We start from the raw sequence: 21,031 nt of genomic DNA, 5'->3' as shown, positions 1-21,031 counted from the left end.
ACACGAAGGCAGATTGAACGATTAGCTAACTACACTTGAACAGGTTTTCACCAATCTCTTCTCAGTGCGCTGACATGATTTCACCTCACAATCAGATGTCCATGTTTTCACACAAGCTGCCTCACAAATCCTTGTACCCCGCAAAATTATTTCTCCTTGACTGGCGGGCCACATAGAGCAGGGACCTCTCACAGGAGATAGAGAGCATTTCATTTCACACTGACACGTTCACCTCTATCCTCGCCATCCCGCTGAGGGTTGCTGGGGTTGACAGCCGTGGGGAAATGAAAGAGGAACTCAAGCTTTTGCCAGAGTCAAAACAACGTGAAAACTACATTTGTGACCACAGAGCAAAGCTGGTAACACAGTCGCTTGGATCTCTCCAGTAGGGAAAGTTATTCATGTTGTTGTGTTTCAATGTCCCTGTTCTATCGCTCGCTTAGTTTTGCTGCAAAATGGCCTGAGGAATTATATCACCCTCAAGAAAAGGGTAAACACACGGGGTATAAAAAGACAAGTTTTGCTGTATAGGAGGAATAAAACTATAATGGCTTGTTTCATTCCTCTTTGTATTTAGATGCAAGGGGTGAACAACATACTGTGGCTTTGTTTGTCTTTGGTCAAGTCAGGGTCAGCCTTCCAATAAAGCACACATGGGGGCTGGTGGCAGTCAAATAAATTGTATTTTATATGCTTGCCGTGAATATAAGGCTCATCCAAACGGGAGTCTGCTCTGCACTTTTTAGAGCAGTCATGATACCCTCAAGCTTTTCATCTCAGGCAAAGCTTTGGCATATCGCTTCTCATTATTTCTTGCTGAATCTTCCAATCTAGCCAATTCAAGGTAAAATGTGACACATCCAGTGTCCTCCTGAGGTTGAATTTGTGAGATTCTCGTGGGCAAGAAAAAAGAAGTCAAAGCATTAGTGTTTCCTGAGCTATTTATTCAATTCATTTGTTCTTTCCTTATTCCCCTAAACATTCATTCATCTGTTAATGAGTAGGACGTTGATGGTCCTTTGTCATTCTGGGTACACAAGGTGATAGCTTTTTTATTTAATTATAGCCTTTTTTATTAAATCTGCTTGTTTTTTCACATTTATTTGCAGAAGCTGTTGGTAGTAATCCACTGAAATATTATTTCGTGCCTGTAATTGGATATTTTATTCATAATTGTCCAAGGAATTTTGGGGAGGAAAACTCTCTTTTCTGCTGATGAAATGTATGAAAGAGCAGGAGACGAACCCACACAGTAAACAACCATGTGTAGTCATACCCCCTTTTCAGATGAACACAGAGGAGTCCTTCTGCTTATTTTGACTTGATTAGCAATTGTTAAGATGCACACAAGCTCATCCAATAATCAAATGGACTTGTTTTTTAAGAAAACAGATGGACCTCATTGTTCCTCTTACTGATAAAATACAAAATACCTCTAATGATGTACATAAAGCCACTAATGAGCAGCCAGTCAGATGTCCTTTTTGGTATGCATAAGGCAATGCAGGTAGTTAGAGCGGAGGCTCTGGAGGTGTGGTAGGTAATCTATTTCTCTGTGCCAGAAGGTCAGACAGATTAAACCCTGCTATGAAGATCCCAGTTTTCCATGACAGCTGTCTGCAGGGGAGCCACACAGCTCTAAAACTGAACTCTCAATGAGATGTAAAATTAACTTCCTGTCTTCTGGTGTGAAGGTCATGCTTTTGTACCCAATAGGACTGCAGCTCGGCGCTCTCCCCCTGTATCCAATGCATTTTTCGAGGTCCACATTCAAAGGGGTGAGACTGAAGCCAAAAGGCGGAGTGAATTGTGAAACCAGTCAAGGGGCACTTGTTTTGAAGACGTGTACATTTGCATGTCAGAGTCATCAAGAATTCAGATCTAGTTAAAGCTACTGGAAAACATAGAGCTTCGGTCATCAGCTCAATCTAACATAAAATGACATCTATTTTAAGAAATATGAATTTCAATACCATACATGCTACATTAGATAGATTCACCCTAAGCTCTATTATGCAAGAGTTATCTTTTGCTGTCTGGTCTGAATGAGAAAAATCACCGTTGGTGATAATATTTTCTCTCCCTCATTTCACTCACTGCACATGCTGTATTTAAACATAGCTTCTCTTATCATTGTCATTTTTCATTGAAATATTCACAGATAAAGCTGACTTCCATCGACATTATTACTACCATTAATATTATTTTTTTTCTAATGGCTTGGAAACTATAGATTTGGTCCTCGTCATTGTAATAATCTATGTAATAATGATATTCATGAGCTGAATACAACTGTTTCAACCTTAGCTGATACCCCTTTAAAAAGGGCTACATATTAAGTGATTAAGTGATCTTTAATAACCTTGGTTGTTGTTTGGAATACCTTAAAAGGCCAAATCTATCCAGGTGCTAAGATTAATTTCCAACAAATTAAATTTGTTTGGTGACATTTAAGCTATTTTGTTGCACAAGATGTTATTTAAAACACATAAACTGAAGAAATGTTTTTGTAATATTTGAAGCGAACAAGATAAGAACCGCGTTTTTTTTAAATTTATGGCATTTGCAGGTTAAGATTCGTGCGGGAAAATGGTTAAATTGGTATGAGCATTTACTTATCTGCTGTGATTTGCATGTAAGTTTCCTCATGGTGAATTTCGGTAGTAATTTCATGATGCCTACATTTACCTTGGAAGAAACCCAAAGAAATTCTAAACAAACATCTCCAAAAGGTATTTTTTTTTTTTTTTTTTTTTAGGGACAGTCTTCAAACAAGTTTCCTTTGAAAGACTCCCTTCCTCTTGTTACAATGAGACAACAATTTCAGTCTCAGTGAAGGTATAGTGGCGTATTCCACAGGTGTTCTCCTCAGCTGACTCTTCAACGACTGCACCAAGGAGTTTGGGATGAGTCAAAACATTAAAGCAGAGCTATCCAGATGGCAATGAAGAGAAGAAAACCCTGTTGAGTCAAAGTTTTCTCCATAAAAGAGTCAACTGCTGCTAGGGTTGCTAGGTGCAATATTAATATTGCCTCCAGGCTGTACATGCTCCAGTCAAAGACTCCTCTGCTGCAGCCCACGGCAGAAGACGATTGCGATGTTACACTGCTGTTTTGGTCACAGACAAGGTCAGGGATGTATTCGAAATAGAGATGATAACGAAAAGTGGTGAGTGACAATCAAATCCAGTGCACATACTGTATACTGTACCTTTCTCAGCTGAAACGTTAAGGAATGATGCATACAAAAGATGCATTACAAGGATAAAGTTTGGAATTAAATGGGGTTTGTGCTCGCTTTTGCTGAAGCGACTGCTTTTTTTTTCTAGTCACACATGGATTCTGGCCCAGTATTGTTAGGTGTTGACAACCAGCATCTGACTTCTTGCAGACACCCAGGGGTGGCACCTTCCATCATGGAAACGCCCAGCAAAGAGCTAGTCTGTTGTATTCTCCAAGTGACTACAGAAAGCGTGATACGGGCAAAGAATACAGTGGCTTCAGAAAGTATTGCAGATTTAAATTCAAATGGAAAAAAATTGCAAGAAATTGGAAAAAAATGTTGCCCATTAATCTACACTCAATAAGCTGTAAGGACAAAGTGAAAACACATTTTTAGAAAATCTGTTTATATGTCTGGATGTATTGGTTCAATTAATACCATCAGACCAGACACCCTCTCCGCAAAGCTGCATACTTAATCATGCAACCTGTCATTTTGTGGCTTAATTTCATTTTAATATTTGACAGCTGTTTGCTGAAGGTTGACTAAAATGCTCAGTCATGATTTTTGACTAAACTAAAATGTTGACAACAATTATGTCAACTGCTCTTCTGATGATTAAAAAGAGACTTCTAGGCAACCAGAAATATACTAAAAGTAAAAAGGATGAGGTTGAGTAAATATGACCAACGTGGATTTTTAATCTCAGGACTAAGACTGAAATCTAGACATAGCTGGCAAAATTAAAACTATTCATTAGATGCCCAATGCTTCTAAATTAGAGGATTAATATAGTACCTGAAAAGACCTTCTTCCTTGTGATTATAACTAAAATGGTAACATGAAAGGCACCATACAAAGGAGGGCTGATTATCCTGTCAGCACTAGCAGCAGAATAACAGTAAAGAATATTCTCTAAGTTGTTATAGCTTTTGTAAAACAATCACCAACACATTTGTTGTCTGAAAAGTGCTCACCATAGTTGGGCAACATCCATTCAGTGATACTGCAGCATCCAATACAAGTACTTTCTAGGTGATTGGTCAGCTAAAACTTCTCTCTGTATGAGTCATTTTCTCTCCAGTCATTCAGCTCAAAGCAGCTTGATAGACGACTAAAAGATTTTCTTTTTTTTAATCAGGAAATGACACAAACCAGCAGACCAGGTCCTGTACATTGCAGCGTCTTACAAGTTGCTTTAACTAATTTAGGCTTTTGAATTGACCTCGTATCAGCAACCAAAGATTTACGACAACACACAGTTCACTGGCAGAGCTTACTGCAGCCTCTAAGTGAAGGGCATACTGTATGAATCATATTTTCATGATAGAACGAGTGAGGTGGATAATTAGGGCAGAAATCAAGGAGCAGAGTCAAGTAAAAAGGGGATATATCATAACATAAGCAATATTACAATGTCATTTGCAGTTCTGGCTTGATAATGAAACGAGATGCAACGCCAGAGCTGCGCTAAATCTTTCTTTACATCCATTTAATTTGTGGTTTTAACTTCTGAGAATCCACTGGCGAGTCAGATCAGTTTATGAAAAGTACACATTGTTTTAAAATCTGAGTATTCAGCACAAGAAATATTGCAACTGATTTTATTCTGACATATCGTTAAAAAGGTTTCTTGGAAGAAAAGGCGGTTCAAAATGTTTAATCACAGATGCTCAACATTTATCCGGTGTTACAGAGAAGGGGGGCTTTGCTATGCTAGCTCACACAATCAAAGAAAACAAACAGGAGCTGCTGCTTTGCCTGTGGCTGGTGTTTGAGCGGAAACATAAAAAAAGAAAACCTAGGGAGTAGGAAGGCAGCGTTACACTTTCTTTCCCACACAGTGGGGTTCTTAGATGATTTACACTGCTATGCAAACAAAGAACATTGTTCACTACAGTAAATAAATTCAGTTAGATGGAATACAACAACAGAAAAAAATATGCGTCTATCAAAGAGTAAAAGTGACAAAAAAATATATTTTTATTATAAAAAATGTTTTAGGAAGAACTCTGCCTGCCAGTCATTGTGTCAGATTCTGCTAATCAACATTTTTCACAATAACAATGGATCAGTGACTATAAATAATGTAAAAGGGGTCGCTTGCAGTGACGAACCCTAACATAATTACCACCCAATTTTGCTGCGCCCGTCAGCTCTACAGAGGTTATTCTATTTCCATTTTCTATTTCTATTATGGATCATTGTGCGGGTTTTTTCTAAACCCCAAGTCCAGTCTCATCAACCTTGTTTCCAGCTGTAGCAGACATCTGTTATCAGCAAAAAAAAAAAAAAAAAAAAACAGAACAAAACAAAACATTCTGATAGACCTACTGTTAGTCAGCCTTACAGTTGTATATTATAAAGTCATTTTTGTATATTTAATACTAGTGACATTACAAGTACAAATTGTTGTAATGTATTCTTAGAAATAAAACATCTGACTGCTTATGATCAGTAAATTATCAGTTTAGTATTATGCAGGGTTTATATGTGGCTTCATCCGCTGTTGGTTCCCAGAGTCTCATTATTAGGTAGCCTAAAGCGTACTTGGTACACCACGGACCACTCTGCATCCTGCCAACTGGGCACTCAACTGTTTCAAACAGCTGCTCCACATTTAAGTGATGAGAATTAACAACAAACTACAGTTTGTCCTGAAAAAGATGTCAGTAATGTTTCATTGTGGCCTATTCTCAACATATTTTGTGAAAAGATGAACTTTTCACAATTTTAATTTTGCTTGTCTGTCTGTGCTGCAGAGCCTGGAGAGAGGTCATTGTAAATGCCACTCTTGAGGCTAAAAGATCTGTTTCTTGCTATATTTAATGACTCAGGAGAGCTTTTTGAACTGTTCACCATGTATGAAATGTGGTAGGTGCTGTCTGAAAGTACAAATCAGTTATGACTCATGAGGGCTGTAGGTTTTTTCCCACTTGAGCAGTGCAGGAAAAGCAAAGAAAGAAAAGGCTCAAAATAAATCACTGCTTGAGGGCTACATATATCAAACTCCATAGTTCATTCAAAATTCGTTTTGTCCACTATATCTAAGTTATAAATGTGCATTTGGACTTTGACAGTAAGGTACAGTTTGAGAAATGTAATACATTACTCTCTGCGAAGACAAGTGAAAGTTGCTGAACTATACCATAATGGAATTTCTTTTGTGAAGAACTCAGGGCAAAAGCAAGGGAATTTAGGTTTTCTTGTTTTGTACTTCCAGGAAAGTCTGGTCAGCCTCTTTGGAAAGCTGAATGATATAGCTGGGATGGTATAGTCTTTGAATTTGCAGGCGGACACATATAGTAAACATTTTACTGTAGTTCTCTGCTCTTCGGTTAACATCACGTATAACAGCTTCCAGGAGGCTTAGAAGCCATCCCACACCCTGCTCTCAAACATTTATCAAACCATCTTTGTGTTGCAGGTGAATTTTTACACTTCAAAACACTTTATACTCCGTTATTGAAATGTCTGTTGCGTGTGTGACAATGTCTACCGATTTTAATTTTTCTTTTAAATTGATGTGGCCTGGAGCCTTTTGCCTTTATTTTCAGAGGCATCGGTGCAGGAAGAGACTCACTGCACTGCAACCTCATAACCGGCAGTAGCTGCTGATAAGAAGAGTTTCAACGCCCTCTGTTTCACTCCTGTGAAGACATGTTGATATTTATCGTTTTGTACATTTGGTTGAGGTCTAGAAGTGTAGAAGTTTTCCACCTAAAAATGAAGATTTTTCTGCCTAAAACCAGAGGATGTCAAACAAAATGAGAATGAATAATTCATTTGGTTAGCGAATTTACAGAGACTATATACAGTATTTTAATGTATAATATCATCTTACTAAAAGTTACACAAGCCAGTAATGCAAATTTACTATGTAAAAAATAAATTAGACTGTTTAAATTTTAAAACTGGAGTTGAGAGGTTGTTCTACATCAAGAATTATAATTATTTAACTGATTAAAATACAGCCTCCATAGAGTAAATCTGGGATTAAAACATGGATCCTTTGAATGTGAGATCAATTATCTTTACATTTTCCCTCATTGATCTTTCTTATTATGAACCCAGGCTGCAGGGATGTATTTAATAGAACTACTCAGCATTTGTGTTTAATGTTTGTTGTGATTGATTGGCGCGCTTCCCTGTTGGATGTCAACCATTATCATAACAGCCAAGCAAATCACTATTACAGAAAAATGACCATGCACTTAACTACTTCAGGAAACAATAGCTTTCAATACGTTGCATTACTCCTGTTAAATTAGGCCCATAAACTGAGGTTGGTAGTGTGTGCAAAGCCAAATGTATCTGAACAAAATAGTGTGACAACATGCAATAAGATTGCAAAAAAGCAATAAAGGTTCTTTGCTGAGGCTTTTTAGTTCGGGTTCATCATTTACTCAGAACAGAAATAAGGCAGCATATGCTTCGGTGTTTTCTGCTGCATTATTAGCATACAATTAAGACAATAACCACAGTCTTAGTGCTGCAGATAGTCTCCATAACCAGTCCAACAGACACAAAAACAAGTCCATTCTTCTTGGGCTACACTTATAAAGATGCTGAAATAGAATATATTTGTATCTATCAGGGAAACATGTCGTCCTGAGAAAACTTGTCAATTTTTTGTATGTGTCAAGTCATTCACTCACCATTAAAGCCAATCGCTTGCATTGATTTCACTCTGATTATAAAAAAGATGGCTGGTAATGAAAAACTCTTAAGAAACGTTTGAGGTATCCATTACTCAAAACAGCTCAGATGTCGTGATATTCCAATGCCTGATCTCTGTCATCTTGTTCATAATTCCTGAGGTTATTATGAGTTGAATATTAAAGGCTGCCACTCTTCTCCCCCCTCTGCACAGTGCACTAACACTAAATTGCGTCATTGTAATTATAGCTTTCATGCATGGGAAGGTACATTTTCTGAGGTAATTTGAAGGGCTCAGAGAAAATTAAAAAAAAAAAAAAAAAATCAACGTTGTGACTGACAAGAGAATGATGGAAAATATCTTCCTATTTCAGCCCAAGAACCACTCTGCCACAAAACCACAGTATAAGAATTTGTCTTGATGGTATTATCACAGTTATTAACAGTAGAGGGAGCTTCAGTTATGCAAATTAGAAATGTGTTTGTGACAAGATGAACTTTTCACTCCCCCCCTTTAATGCTGCTTGTCATGGAACATTGGTTGTTGACTCATTTCCAACACGGCTAAATGTCCCTTGTCACCTCTGGAAACCAGTTTTCTGGCTCTCTATCGCAGCTAGCCCCGCAAATAGAAACGTGTCCCAAGTCCTACTCTCCCTTACCACTGTGACAAAACAATTTATCTCCTCAGGTAGATAATAACCAAAGATGAAAAGGGAGCTCTCACAGAACCCAGAATGATTTTATGGAAGATCAAGGCTGCTTTCTTGATTTTAAACAAAAGGCAAGGAAATAGTATAAAGCTTGTATCGGTGTAAAAACTGAAGCAAACCTTTCAAGTGTTCACAGTCACCCCATCTAATTTCAATGGAGCAGCTCCAGACAGTGCATCTTGATAACATCAAAGACTGCGATCTTGGCTCTGTGGTCTGTGAGATACGATTTTAAGATAAGATATCATGAAACTGTATTGAGCCCCCTTGGGGAAATGAATAAAAACAGTATAGCAATTCAGCAAGGGAACGTGTTTTATAGGATTCAGAAGAAAAAGAATAGAGTACATTATATGTAGGATATAAACTCAGAACTAGAAAATAAAATCAGCAATAAAACAGCAAATAAAAACACTGAAACAATAATGGCTGCATGGATGAAACATAACAATAAGGAATACTTACACTGAGTAACAGCTGTTACTTAAAAACTTTACTTGAATACTAATCACCAAATTAGAATTAAAATCTGCAATATTTCTAAGCACATGTTTTCTGAAATGATGACAAAAGCTGACTGCTTGGTTTAATGTTTTTTTTGTTGCTATTCTATGAAATATCCATTGGGATATTTTGGATTTTGCTAATGTTGTGTTCATGGCAAGCCATGTGCCATCCGCAGTAACTCAGTGGCACCACGCCAAACTGTCACCTCAGAGAAATGTATGTCATTTCCATGGCTACGGCTGTGCAGACTGTGAAGTATTACTGTATGTAGGCTAAGTCAAAAGGCTTAGAGCAGCATAATGAAGGGGGCTACTGCGCTAAAACAAACTTTGTAAGTCCCCTGTGTGTCTGAGAGAGGGAGAGAGAGCGCTCCCACATGCTTATTGCAGTTTACTTCCCTTAATGAAACAATATAAAATATCCCTCAGAGCTCCCAAAGGAGACTTATGTCTTCATCGTATTTTGTGGATTTTTCTGAACGTGTTTCTTTTTTTCTTTTTCTTTTTTTAAATAAAATTACATATATCTTTACATGCGTAAGTGACGATATGAAACGATGCTACCTTTGTATATGAGTTGTCTCTGATGTCTATATAGTATGAGACTAAAATCTTTCCCGGAGTTTTCTTGCGGGATACACCCGCGTAACCATCAGTGCTCAGATTGCTCATTTCCTTATGTCGATTAAATAGGGGCTGGTTCTCCAGTCGATATATTTAATTGCTCCTGGGTTGTATCAATACCTACCGGTTTTACTGCTCCATCACGAGCCACTGGGAACGGGTTGCCCGGGAAACGGCCGCATGGCAACAGGATCAGAGCCTGGGGGTTGTCTGCTTCTAGGTCTGCTCCCATTTTACATCGCATTTCCTCACTAGATGGTGTGCAAGCCACTGGAGAGTACACCTCCCCGCACAGCAGTGGGCTCCACATCCAGCAGAACGAACCTGGGAAACTATACGGCGGACCATTTCTTTACGGGGCTCCGAGGAGGAAAAGTGTGGAAATAAAGCGTCGTTCTCGTCAAGGTTTTCAATTTTTTTTTTAGGCTAACCCCCGTGTTTTTAGCATCACGAAGACTTGGGAAAAGGGACAACAATATACAGCTGCGATGGACATAATGATTGCGGTGCAGGATGCTTGTGTCTCTGGTCAGTGGCTTACTGCGATAATTCTCAGCCTGTGCTGCTTTCTGCCGTCCTGTTTGCCCGCCGGACAAACTCTGGACTATTCCTCGGTTGAAAGTGTGGTCAGCAGGCAAGGCGACACGGCTCTACTGAGGTAAAACAGGCTAACACAACTTCACTTTCTCCCGCTCACACTCTCACTCCCTGTCGGGAGTTCTCCGAAGCTGAAGACTCGACCGCACACACTCTTTACCACCAGTTCATCGTTTTAAAGATGTCTGTTTACTACTTTAGACGTAGGGGGGGATGTAATTCAGCGCCTGCGGTAAACACACAATAGGTCATTTTTCCCTCCATCCCGTCCTCGTCTTCGCCTGACAGGGGGGAGGTCAGTGCAGCGGCCGCTACGAAGGACGCTGCTCTTGTGAAAAGTGTAGCTCGACAGGAAACAGCAAAGTTTTCTAAGATACTTTCCCCTTTGAGTTCATCGGCCAACAGATATGTTATTTTTGGTTGTGTTTGATTTAATAGCTCCTCGTAAATGGGACGGTATCGCCGGAGTTACCACATTAGCCTACCCCAGCCAATCGCTTATGTAATTTGATTACATTATGTTCGTTGATTCTCACCCTTGCAAACGCCATGGGTGCTAAGCAAGGAGCTCAATAACATATATGATTAAAATAGAGCTATACGTGCTATTTTGAGTGCTGTTCGTCAAATTTTGCTGTATGCACAATGTGATGTCGCAGTTTCAAAACGAAGCAGAAGCGTGTATGTGTGGTCGCTGTTGATCAGCAACCGAGTTATTGCAATATCTCCCCCATCCTCCCTCCATCACGTAGGCTACGATGCCTGCTGCACAGGTAGCTGCCCATTAAGGACTAAAATAACTGGCATGGGCGTGGTTTGGACCAGTGCACTAAGCAGTTTGTGCCATCAACATTATATTCTTTATTTCAGCATAAAATCCAAAACATCATCAAAATAGTGCCCCCCAAAATAGCCTATAGTTTAACTAAAAGATAAAAAGATGATTCAATGCAGAAGTTTTAGACAGACTAAAATCTTAATCTTGTAATCTCAATTACACAAATCTGTGTGGTTTCATAAAATTCAGAACTCTTCGATGTACACAAAACACAGGAGAGAAAAAATGCAAAATCTTTGGAGGACTCTGATAATATCTTGTTATAGTATCAATATCAAATATAGTAAAATATCAAATATCCGTTTTGATGGCTCTGAGAAAAAGGCTGAAGGGGCAGGCATGCCCTATTTCAATATGAATTCTGTGGATGTTGACTCTGAGAGATGCTGGGTGTGGACCTGAATACAGAGCAGCTAACTGTCGAAAGTTCCACTAAGCTTGGCATTTAGTCATTGTTTCATACTTTATTGTCGAAGAGCTGAATTGTTTCTGTGACATAAGGTCATCATCAGTGGCTGTATGGAGATGGGTGTCTTATTATGAGGATGTATTGGTGCTCATCACAGAATTACCTTGACAGCAGCTGAGGGGTACTCACTATTTTTACCATGTTCCCTCCATGCCCAAGGGCCGTCCCGTCAAAGAGATTTACACCTCTGACTGTCTCTTTAGACAGAGTGTCTAATTCCCTGTGTGGCTGTGATCACTGGCAGAAGCTGATGGTTTTTTGGACCAGAGATTATCCCTGTGCTATGAATCAGCTTAATAAACAAGTTGCCTTCAACCTCCTGAATAAGGCAACACTCTCCACAAGTGGGTCATCACCTCACTCCATGCCATCTAGAAATCTAGGAAATGGACCTGTTGACCCTAATAGAGATTGTAAACCTCTTAAACAACTCTACTTGCTTCTCTGCTTTGCATCTAACTGCTAAACACTTTCATCACCAAAATGATGACAAAGGCCTACTCTGTCTTGGCAGAGTCATTTTCTCAAACCACAAGCAACCATGGCTCTATCTGTTTTCCTCCTTTCTGTATTTTTCATTGGTTTTGAGAACCAGGCATCAAAGCATGAACCATTTCTTTTAAGTGCAGAAAACAGCGCCTATTTGTTGAGCTTCATTGTTGTCAGGACCCCTGACTATTAGAGGGCAATTTTGCTGTGCCCCAAAGATAATTGCTGGCTAAAAAATGTGGGCATTCTCAAATACTGACAAACCTAGTTGCACGCAATTAGTCACTGAATTTGAATTATGGAGTAGCTTCCGAGAGATGCGTCTGCACTCATATGTTCATTTCCCCTACCTCTTCAATTCTTAGCGCTGCATTATTGCTGCCTTGATTCATGTTGGACAGTGGGTCCAGGTCAATTAAATGATTTGAGCTTCTTGAAGATGAAGAATGGTTCACATGTGTATCATCACCCTTTTAATCTTGTTGGATTACCTAAAAGCTCAGCCATTTTCAGCCTCTAACAAAAGGCCCTTGTATTGTAAATGAGTTGTGCCACTGCTTAAAGTGTCTTACATGGGTATGTTCAGGTTGTGCACATACTGTATGCTACATTTTTTTTACATACTGGAAATCTGTGAGGTTCCATAGGGAGCACACTGTTTAGAGGAGCTTCACATCCCTTATAGTCCCTGTCCTGTTACAGGTTCCTTGTTATTTGGATTCAGTTGAGTAAACTTTGACTCTTACCAGTAAATGACTCATCTGGCTATGAATTTAAGGGGAACAGCAAGGTGAAAAGGCAGTTCCCTATGTTGTCAGGAAACACACGGTATCAGTGGCAGCCTCTTCCACATGGATAAGCAGTGTCTGTAAATTTAGTCCGAGCAGACTGAAATCTTGAGCAAAGGGCTGCTACCATGCAGTTACCATTTGCAGTACTATTCTTGCAGTATGTTTTATTTTTTTTATCTTGGAGTTCTGTGCTTTGTCCATCAATGGCTGTATTTCTATTTTCCCAGTGAAATATGTATGATGTGGTGAGATTTAGATACACTGACATTTTACATTCTGCAAAGGCAGAAAATAGGAACAGTGCAAATAAATAGGAGCAAGGCTGTACACAGCAAGACTAAGACAATGATCCTAGCTTATGTTTGTTATTTAGGTCTGCACCATAGGCCTTAGTCTCTGTAATGGTGTAAAATTGACCTGTCACTAGTTTGAAAGTCTGGTATTCGTATAAATCTAAAATCATTGCCTCATGTCAACAGTCCAGGTGATGAAAATCTTTTCTGGCTCTACGTGATTGTGCTGGAGCTGTGTTTTCTAGCCTTATCCAGGACGAAAATGGGGCCATGTATCATTTTCCTCAACTGTGTCATTATTATGGCTCTGAAAGGTCTTGACATTTACTATAAGCACTTGTGCCAGAGACAACATCTAGCTTAAATGGCTTGGTGCCCCAACCCTAGCACAGATGCTGGTAAAACAGAACAGAGGAATATTAAATGACTGTTCAAACTCCACAGGACACAATTTAAAGGAGGAATTGTTGACTATCTCCGTAACACAGACCATATCCATAGCTGAGAAGCATCCTGTCCACTTTCTGCATTTCAGCACTTTTTTAATTAGGCCACAACCAGTTCTGTTAAAAAGTAAATGCGAGATTACTTCATCTCCAACAGCTTGGTTGGAGATGTAGCAGATATTGTGGGCTCTGAATATGTCAGTTAGCTGCCAGAGATCTGCAGTTGCATGCACTTATTTTAGGAGAAAACCTGGTTTACCTCTTATGACACATCTGGGGGCACATCTGAATCTGTCACTGTTAATTAAATGCCAAAATCCTCTCATCTGTTTGCTGCACCACATGTTTAAATTATCAGTTACTGTCAGCACAATGTTGCTCTCTTTCACAGTCCTTATGCTCATTATGGTCTCCACTCAGGATCAAGTGTTAGGCACGTCATTTGACCTCATTTTTTTGCCTGGTGAATAGACACTATCATGGTGCAAAACAATGGGCGTTGAGGTGGGGTTGTTGTTGGGGAGGGTCTTCCTGGAGGTATCCATGTACAGATATTACTAATGGTGAAAAACTCATACCGTCTTATGTCAAAAAATCTGACTTTTCCTTTTTAACTGTAGAAAACAGGCATATTGCTCATATTGAGGCCTATCTCCTGTTGCCCAAGGAAAGCTGGCTATACTAAAGTATTCATCAGATTCATTACTCTGGCATCCATTTGTAATAGATGTGCTTTGGTACAGATGGAAATCAGCTGACAAGGTGACAAGCTAGAGCAATGGCTAAGAAGGCTTTCATAACGGCAGCCTGCTTTAAGACCCCCAGTTAACCTCCTCCACAGTATCCAATTGAAACTCAAAGCCTGTCATGATTTTTTTTTTAAATTGTCATTCAGCTCGTTCCTGAAAGCAGCCTAATCTCTTTTAGATGAAAATTTACAAAGTTGCAAAGCTTTTTATGAAAATAAGTGTTATCTAAAACAAACCCTGTAGTCAATTTTAATAAAAATAATAAGAAGGTATAATAAGAAATTAACCTTTTAGTCTGTTGTTTCAAGTGAAAAATATCCAGTCAATGTAAAAGGACACTACTCATGATATTCATATGGTCTTTGTAAATTACCAGTTTAGCCTAGGTTATGCAGTCAGACTTGTGTAAAAGTGCACTCATGTCTTTTTAATGTGAACATACAGAAAATATAATCTTATGCTGGAAGATAAGGCAACTCTCTTTTTTTTGGCTTCCTACTGTACATAACAAATTTTAGGATGCTGCCAGAGCTTTTTAGTTACATGCCATTTTTATAGCCTCATGTTGTAACTATATAGTGACGCTAACATACAATAAAAACCAGATTTGCATACTGTAAACCATTTCCAAATGGATTGCCTTCATGGTCATCATTTGCCAGGCTAATCAATCCATTATATTTTCTAAAAATTGAGCATTTCTATTTCTAATATATTTCAATTAGCACTAACGTGATTTAGTGCCCCGCTGTATTAAAGCCTAAATGGAAATGCTTTCTCAAGGTAAATCCTTCGAGGGAAATAGATGTTATGCTAGCTTTTAAAGCATCTTTCTAATATTTTTATAATCACTGCAATTATAGGGGAAAGGGAAAATGATTTGTGGTGGAAAATGCTTTTACCCTTTCCCAGCTGTGAGCATCCACATAATTGCAATAATTCTACAGGAATCACAAAGGAGTGTTTTTGTGTTGTGAGGAAGCTGAAGGCCTCAAAATTAAACTTGACAGACAGTGAGTAGAGAGGCAATAACAGGTTATCTTATGGGCAATTTTCAAGTGAAGTTACTTGAAACAGAATTTTTCAGAAGAACAAGTCTACTTTACTGGGAGACTTTTTTTTTTTTTACATCACTGAAAAATTGGCAAGGGAATAGTTTAAAATTTAAATTGAGCATTTTGCTGTGATTTGTCCACTTGCTTTTTACAAATGTGTAGATTATACATAAGTGTGAATACTTGCCTTGGGAGTTTTTGTAGACTATTTAAGCAGATAAATCGACATGTGCATTGATTTTCAGTAGGTTTCATCAGAAATAACACTGTTTCTATTTCTTCTCACCAGCTTTTATGTTGAATAGTGTACAGCAGCCTTTTCTGCTCCAAATCATATGCCAAAACTTCCAGTCATTCATTACAGAGACCTGAAATGATCCCTCAGAGCCCCTTCAATTAAAATCCTTAATCAATCAGTTAGCATCTCCTTGTGTTTCATGATAATTAGTTGTGCTACTCTGACAACATTTCGTAATCTCATCTGTGCCTCCTCGGTTGAGCCAAGTTATATACCAGCAAGTGTATGCCTCTCATGTCAGCAGGTTATAGAAGAAAACTTGCTGACATCAGAGTTTGAAGCCTGAGTGATAGTGAAGCTTTATAACAAAGAGTGCGGGCACAGGGGTGGTACACTTTGCTTGGTATGCTGAGCATGGAAAACACCTCAACCTTTAGAAAGCTTCTGGGAAATGTGAAATTTCCTGCGTGTATATCTGCAATTCAGCTTTGTTCAGTCCAAGTGAGAAGATGAAGCTGTCATGCGATGACATTTATGATTAGTAAAAATCTCCGTATATATATATATGTGTGTGTGTGTGTGTGTGTGTGTGTGTGTGTGTGTGTGTGTGTGTGTGTGTGTGTTTGTGTGTGTGTGTATATATATATATATGTGTGTGTGTGTGTCTGTGTGTATGTATATGTGTATGTATATGTGTATATATGTATATATGTGTATATATATGTGTGTGTGTGTATATATATATATATGTATCTATGTATATATATGTATATGTGTATATATATGTAGATGTGTGTATATGTGTGTGTATATATGTGTGTGTGTGTGTGTGTGTGTGTGTGTATATATGTGTGTGTGTGTGTGTATATATATGTGTGTGTGTGTGTGTGTGTGTGTGTGTGTGTGTGTGTGTGTGTGTGTGTGTGTGTGTGTGTATATGTATATGTATCTGTGTATATATATAAGGGCTGTATATATATGAGGGATGCTCCTAACAACAAATTTCTCTGTTGATCAAATGGAAAGGAAATTTAAATTTAGACAAGGTTGGGGGTGGGGCGCATTTGGGTCGTCCGGACAGTCAACCAGGCCAGTTCAACCGTGATACACAGTCCGTTGTCTATGTGTTTGTGAGAGAGAGAGGGAGAGAGAGAGACAGAGAGAGAGAGCTGGGCAAGGAGGGAGTGGCTGAGCGAATCACTGCACTGCGTACAGCTCTACAATCAAGCAACAGCGCCAGACATTACGTTAGGTCTCTCTTTTATGTTATTATGAAAAGTGTAAAAATATTTTCGGTTCATTATGAAACTGTGGCAGGAAAAATTAGACTGGCGAGCCACTACATTCGAGGTAATCAATGGGAAACGCTACATGTCATATTGATTTGCCTAGTGTGGCTAACGCCAGCATTTCTAGTAACGGCAGCCTTCTTTCCTTGCAGGTTAAATCCACATTCTTGTGCTGAAAGTGGTTACGCATTGCTGTTGTTGAGTAGTTAAATGCCAGTTTATTCTGAAACAACCTACATACAACCTTATTTTAATTTTCTAGATCAAAATTTTGCCAAAGTGCGCTGGTTGTAAGAGATATCTTCTTTTCCACTTTCCACCTTGTTTGTTTAGAACATGTAGGCTTTAGCGTAAGGAGAGGTGGACTGCCATCTGCGGGGGCTGCATCCCCAGTTAGTGGCGGGCAGCTGCGTAACATCTTAGATGCAACAGTTAACCAGTGTTGTACATTAATAAAATGTTACTAATAGTTTAACCGACTAATATCCAAGAAACAGACTGACTATCTGTTTCTTATGGTTTTAAAGCTACTCCCAATGAGTTTTAGCTGCATACGTGAAACTGAATCATCATGGGAGATATTCCCTCTGGATAGTGGTTGATGTTATTATCTTCAATGCAAGATCTTTGTGAGCATGGGTTGAGGCTGGAGAGACCACAGGTAAACATTAGTTTGATCCTATGGGAATAATAAATTAGAAGTGTTGACACATGGTTATCTCAGCGATGCCCTTCAGTGAATTAAAACAATCCAGAGGGATTTCAGCTCTTGTAGAGGGTGTCTTCTTGTCCTTTAACAAAATTCAACATTAGTGTTGTATCTTGGGATTACACACACCCTTTTACATAGACCCTACTATTGGAGAAGCATGAATTTCATTCCAGGGAACCATGATTTCAAGGTTAGGAACAGAAAAGCTGGCTTACATTGCTGTCCACTACACGTTGAACCTTCAAACTTATACTTATTTCCATTACTTTTCTGGAAAAGTAATGGAATAGACATAATCAGCATGTCTTATGAGACACACTTATTTTTCACTACTCTAACATCTTTATAATTATATTCTCAGTGTTTTCAACCATCAATCAATGAAATTCTCCAAATTAAAAAAGAAATATTGACTGTAATCTCTTTTTTAGCACTACAATTAGCTCACTCATACAGTATATTCACGATGGCTGGTCTCACAACTGATTAGGAGCTCCAGCGGCTAAAGGAAGTATGTATTGTTATAAGTTGTTTGGTTTTATGTTGGCATAGCTAAAGAATTTTAATTGGAGTCGCTCTGAGCAGGTTTTTTTTTTTTCTGTATCTCTCACTCTCTGTCATCTGTAAATGTGTGTTGGAGCCGAGTAATTGGAGAGTCTGCATTGGTAATTATTAGTAAATGGATAAAGAAGCAGTAGAGCAAATCAGTATCGCTGAGAATAAAGCTACCTTTTGTTTCCAGTGGGGTCAAGAGTTAAGGTAACAGAAGTGTCATGCTGCACAAAGATTAATAAAAGTCTCATTTGTGAGAGAGATTCATTAATATTGTCCAAAGTTATGCACTGTAAATGTAGGTCTAATATACCATATGGCGTTGCAGTGAGGATTAAATACTGAAGCATAGTTTACTGAAAAATTTTTCAGTTAACTTTGTGGCTGATGAAAGGCAGCCATGACAAATGCCCCTATTTGATGCCTAAAGCTTTATTGTACATTCATGACAGTGTATTAACTCTTTGCTATTGCAGAAATGGCACAAATGGTTTGTTACTGTAGAATAATCCAGTTAAACAGAACAACGTCTGGTGTTCTGAAGTAGAATTTAAAACAGTCCCCTCAGCACTTGACTTATTATGGGAAAACATAGCACAATCATTAGTCACAAAGGTTAGTGCTGTTATTGTAACGGCCTCCGACCTCCATTGTAAAATAGTATGTTAAGCAGTAATGTGTATTCAGGACCTGGTTAAACTAGCTGTTATGAAAGGATTCTGTTATTCATTTAAATTGTTTTAATTTAATTTTAGCCACAACAGAACGCACAGTTTCTGAAAGAAAGATAGATGATTTAATCTAATCATAGAAAAAAACTTTGACATTAATAGACTGTCAAGCTTTGACTCAATCTGTGCTAATGTTAAACAGCGAATTCATCAACTGATCTGTGAGACTGCCACTCATAAGTATAATTTAATTTTAGACTTAGACTTGCTTTTCCTAATGGGACTTTGATTTCTCCATACTTCTCTGTCTCCATCTGGCTCTCTCTTTCTCTTTCACCACATCTTTATCTACAGTATCTCTCTCTTTCTCTCTGCAACTATCTGTTCCTTATTTGCATCTAAAGGTGAGAAACCAATTCAAATCTAGTAGCGATCAGTTACTACCTAGTAATGGATGAGGTGCCTTGTACTCGCAGCACTTTGTTTGTTCTGTCTGTAGTATTTGGTCTACTCTAGGGCTCACTCGACTGCCCCAAAGCTTCCAAACTTCTACCATTGTCATGGTAATCGACGTCCAAATCAGTATTCAAATGCTGTGGCTTATTATTGTTATTATTATATATGCATTACCACAAAAATCCAAAATAGCCCATGAAATAAGAAATAGTAATCCAACATTATTTACTATGCATCAACATTCAACAAACAGGATAGTTAATGCTAGTGATAGTTTTGTGTCTCACAGCTTTCATCTAATGTTACTAGTGCTGACACTGGAACAGCGCCACGTGACCACTTGTCAGGATTACAAGTTACAAATACACTAGCAAAATGTCAAAAAAGTCAGCCACGCATGCAAAGCAGCATGGCTCCCATTACAGCCTGTGCTAGGAACCCTATTGTAATCACTCAGGTTTTTATTTTTAATTATTAATTTTTCTTCTTCCATGCGTAAAAGTGGTACGGCAGCATATGCTGCAAAAGTTATGTACATTAAATTTTCAGGGGAGGTATAGAAATGGTGCACATGTCGTACGCCAAAGTGCGTTTTGACGAGTAACTCCCTCATTGTACATCGCACATTAAAAAATGTTATATCCACGTGTTCCATGAATTTAGCTGAATCTCCTGATTATAGGTCATGCTCATTTCTGCCTATAATTTTGTTTTCGCTAAATTGCAGAATATGCGAAACTTACTTTTTCAAAGTTTTGCAGGCTGTGAGTCTGATCTGTGTGAAACTTGTGAATCTATAGACTCTCATGATCAAAAGTTATTAAAAGAATTTTGATAATTCATAATAGTTATAAAGGAACAACTTCCCTCAGGTTGCAGTCAAAACAGGAAGTGTTGTATATCTTGGCAACAATCGCTCCTATTAACACAAAACATGGTACACTGGTTAATCATGCCCTACTGAGGCTCTTTGAAAGATGAGCGCACCAGCCACTAGGTGGCACTTTTGTAGCAAAATAATGAAATATGCTAAAACAATTTTTGCAAAACTACTCTTAAGCTGTAAGTGTGATCTGCTTGACACTTTGCCTCGCTCATACAAAGGAAATTATGTCATAATTCTACATAGAACTTGGGGTATGTTGCAATAGGTTCACTCAACCCCAATTCCAAGGTTTATAGTATGCTAGATTAACCACGCCGTCTGAAATACCCCACTGGAATACCCCTCTGAAACATTCCAAGCCTTGGTGAAATGTTTTCCAATCTCTGTGCTGCTCTCTACCTGAGACTTACATTGCCCCCGTGGGCCTTCACATCCGACTTGCATCACCTGGATTGACTGCCGGGGTGCGAATTGTGCGGGGTTCTTGGACCCTGATAATACCTGCCTGCAGGTCTACTCTCTTTTCTATTATGGCTGATGTTAGTGGGACCTGCATGCTAACAAAGTAAACACTGAGGTCCGATTTTTGTCCTCATCTCTCTCAGCCACCACGTTTTCTACAACAAATTTATGAATCATTTTATTTATATCTGCTGTAGAAGTTCTCCTTCTGTGGAAATTCAACTGACAAAAGCTTTTTACTCTTATTCCTGTGGTTAATTTTGTTGGCATAAAATAAGTACAAAATCTAACTATGATCAGAGTCAATGATGTT

At 38.6% G+C, this 21,031-nt stretch overlaps 1 protein-coding gene across 2 annotated transcripts in view; it reads left to right on the top strand.

The window, feature by feature from the left end:
- The first annotated feature begins 9,991 nt into the window (after nucleotides 1-9,991).
- The window catches only part of negr1 (neuronal growth regulator 1), a 135,937-nt gene continuing 124,897 nt past the window's right edge, over nucleotides 9,992-21,031 (top strand). For both annotated transcript variants that reach the window (XM_040129654.1, XM_040129657.1), the window contains exon 1: nucleotides 9,992-10,383. In XM_040129654.1, coding sequence (XP_039985588.1) covers nucleotides 10,214-10,383 — 170 coding nt within the window. In that variant the 5' untranslated portion in view covers nucleotides 9,992-10,213. The remainder of the gene's footprint in view (nucleotides 10,384-21,031) is intronic.

The sequence above is a fragment of the Xiphias gladius genome, chromosome 6 (assembly GCF_016859285.1).
Source record: "Xiphias gladius isolate SHS-SW01 ecotype Sanya breed wild chromosome 6, ASM1685928v1, whole genome shotgun sequence".
Lineage (NCBI taxonomy): Eukaryota > Metazoa > Chordata > Actinopteri > Istiophoriformes > Xiphiidae > Xiphias > Xiphias gladius.
This window is presented reverse-complemented; position numbering and strand designations above follow the sequence as displayed.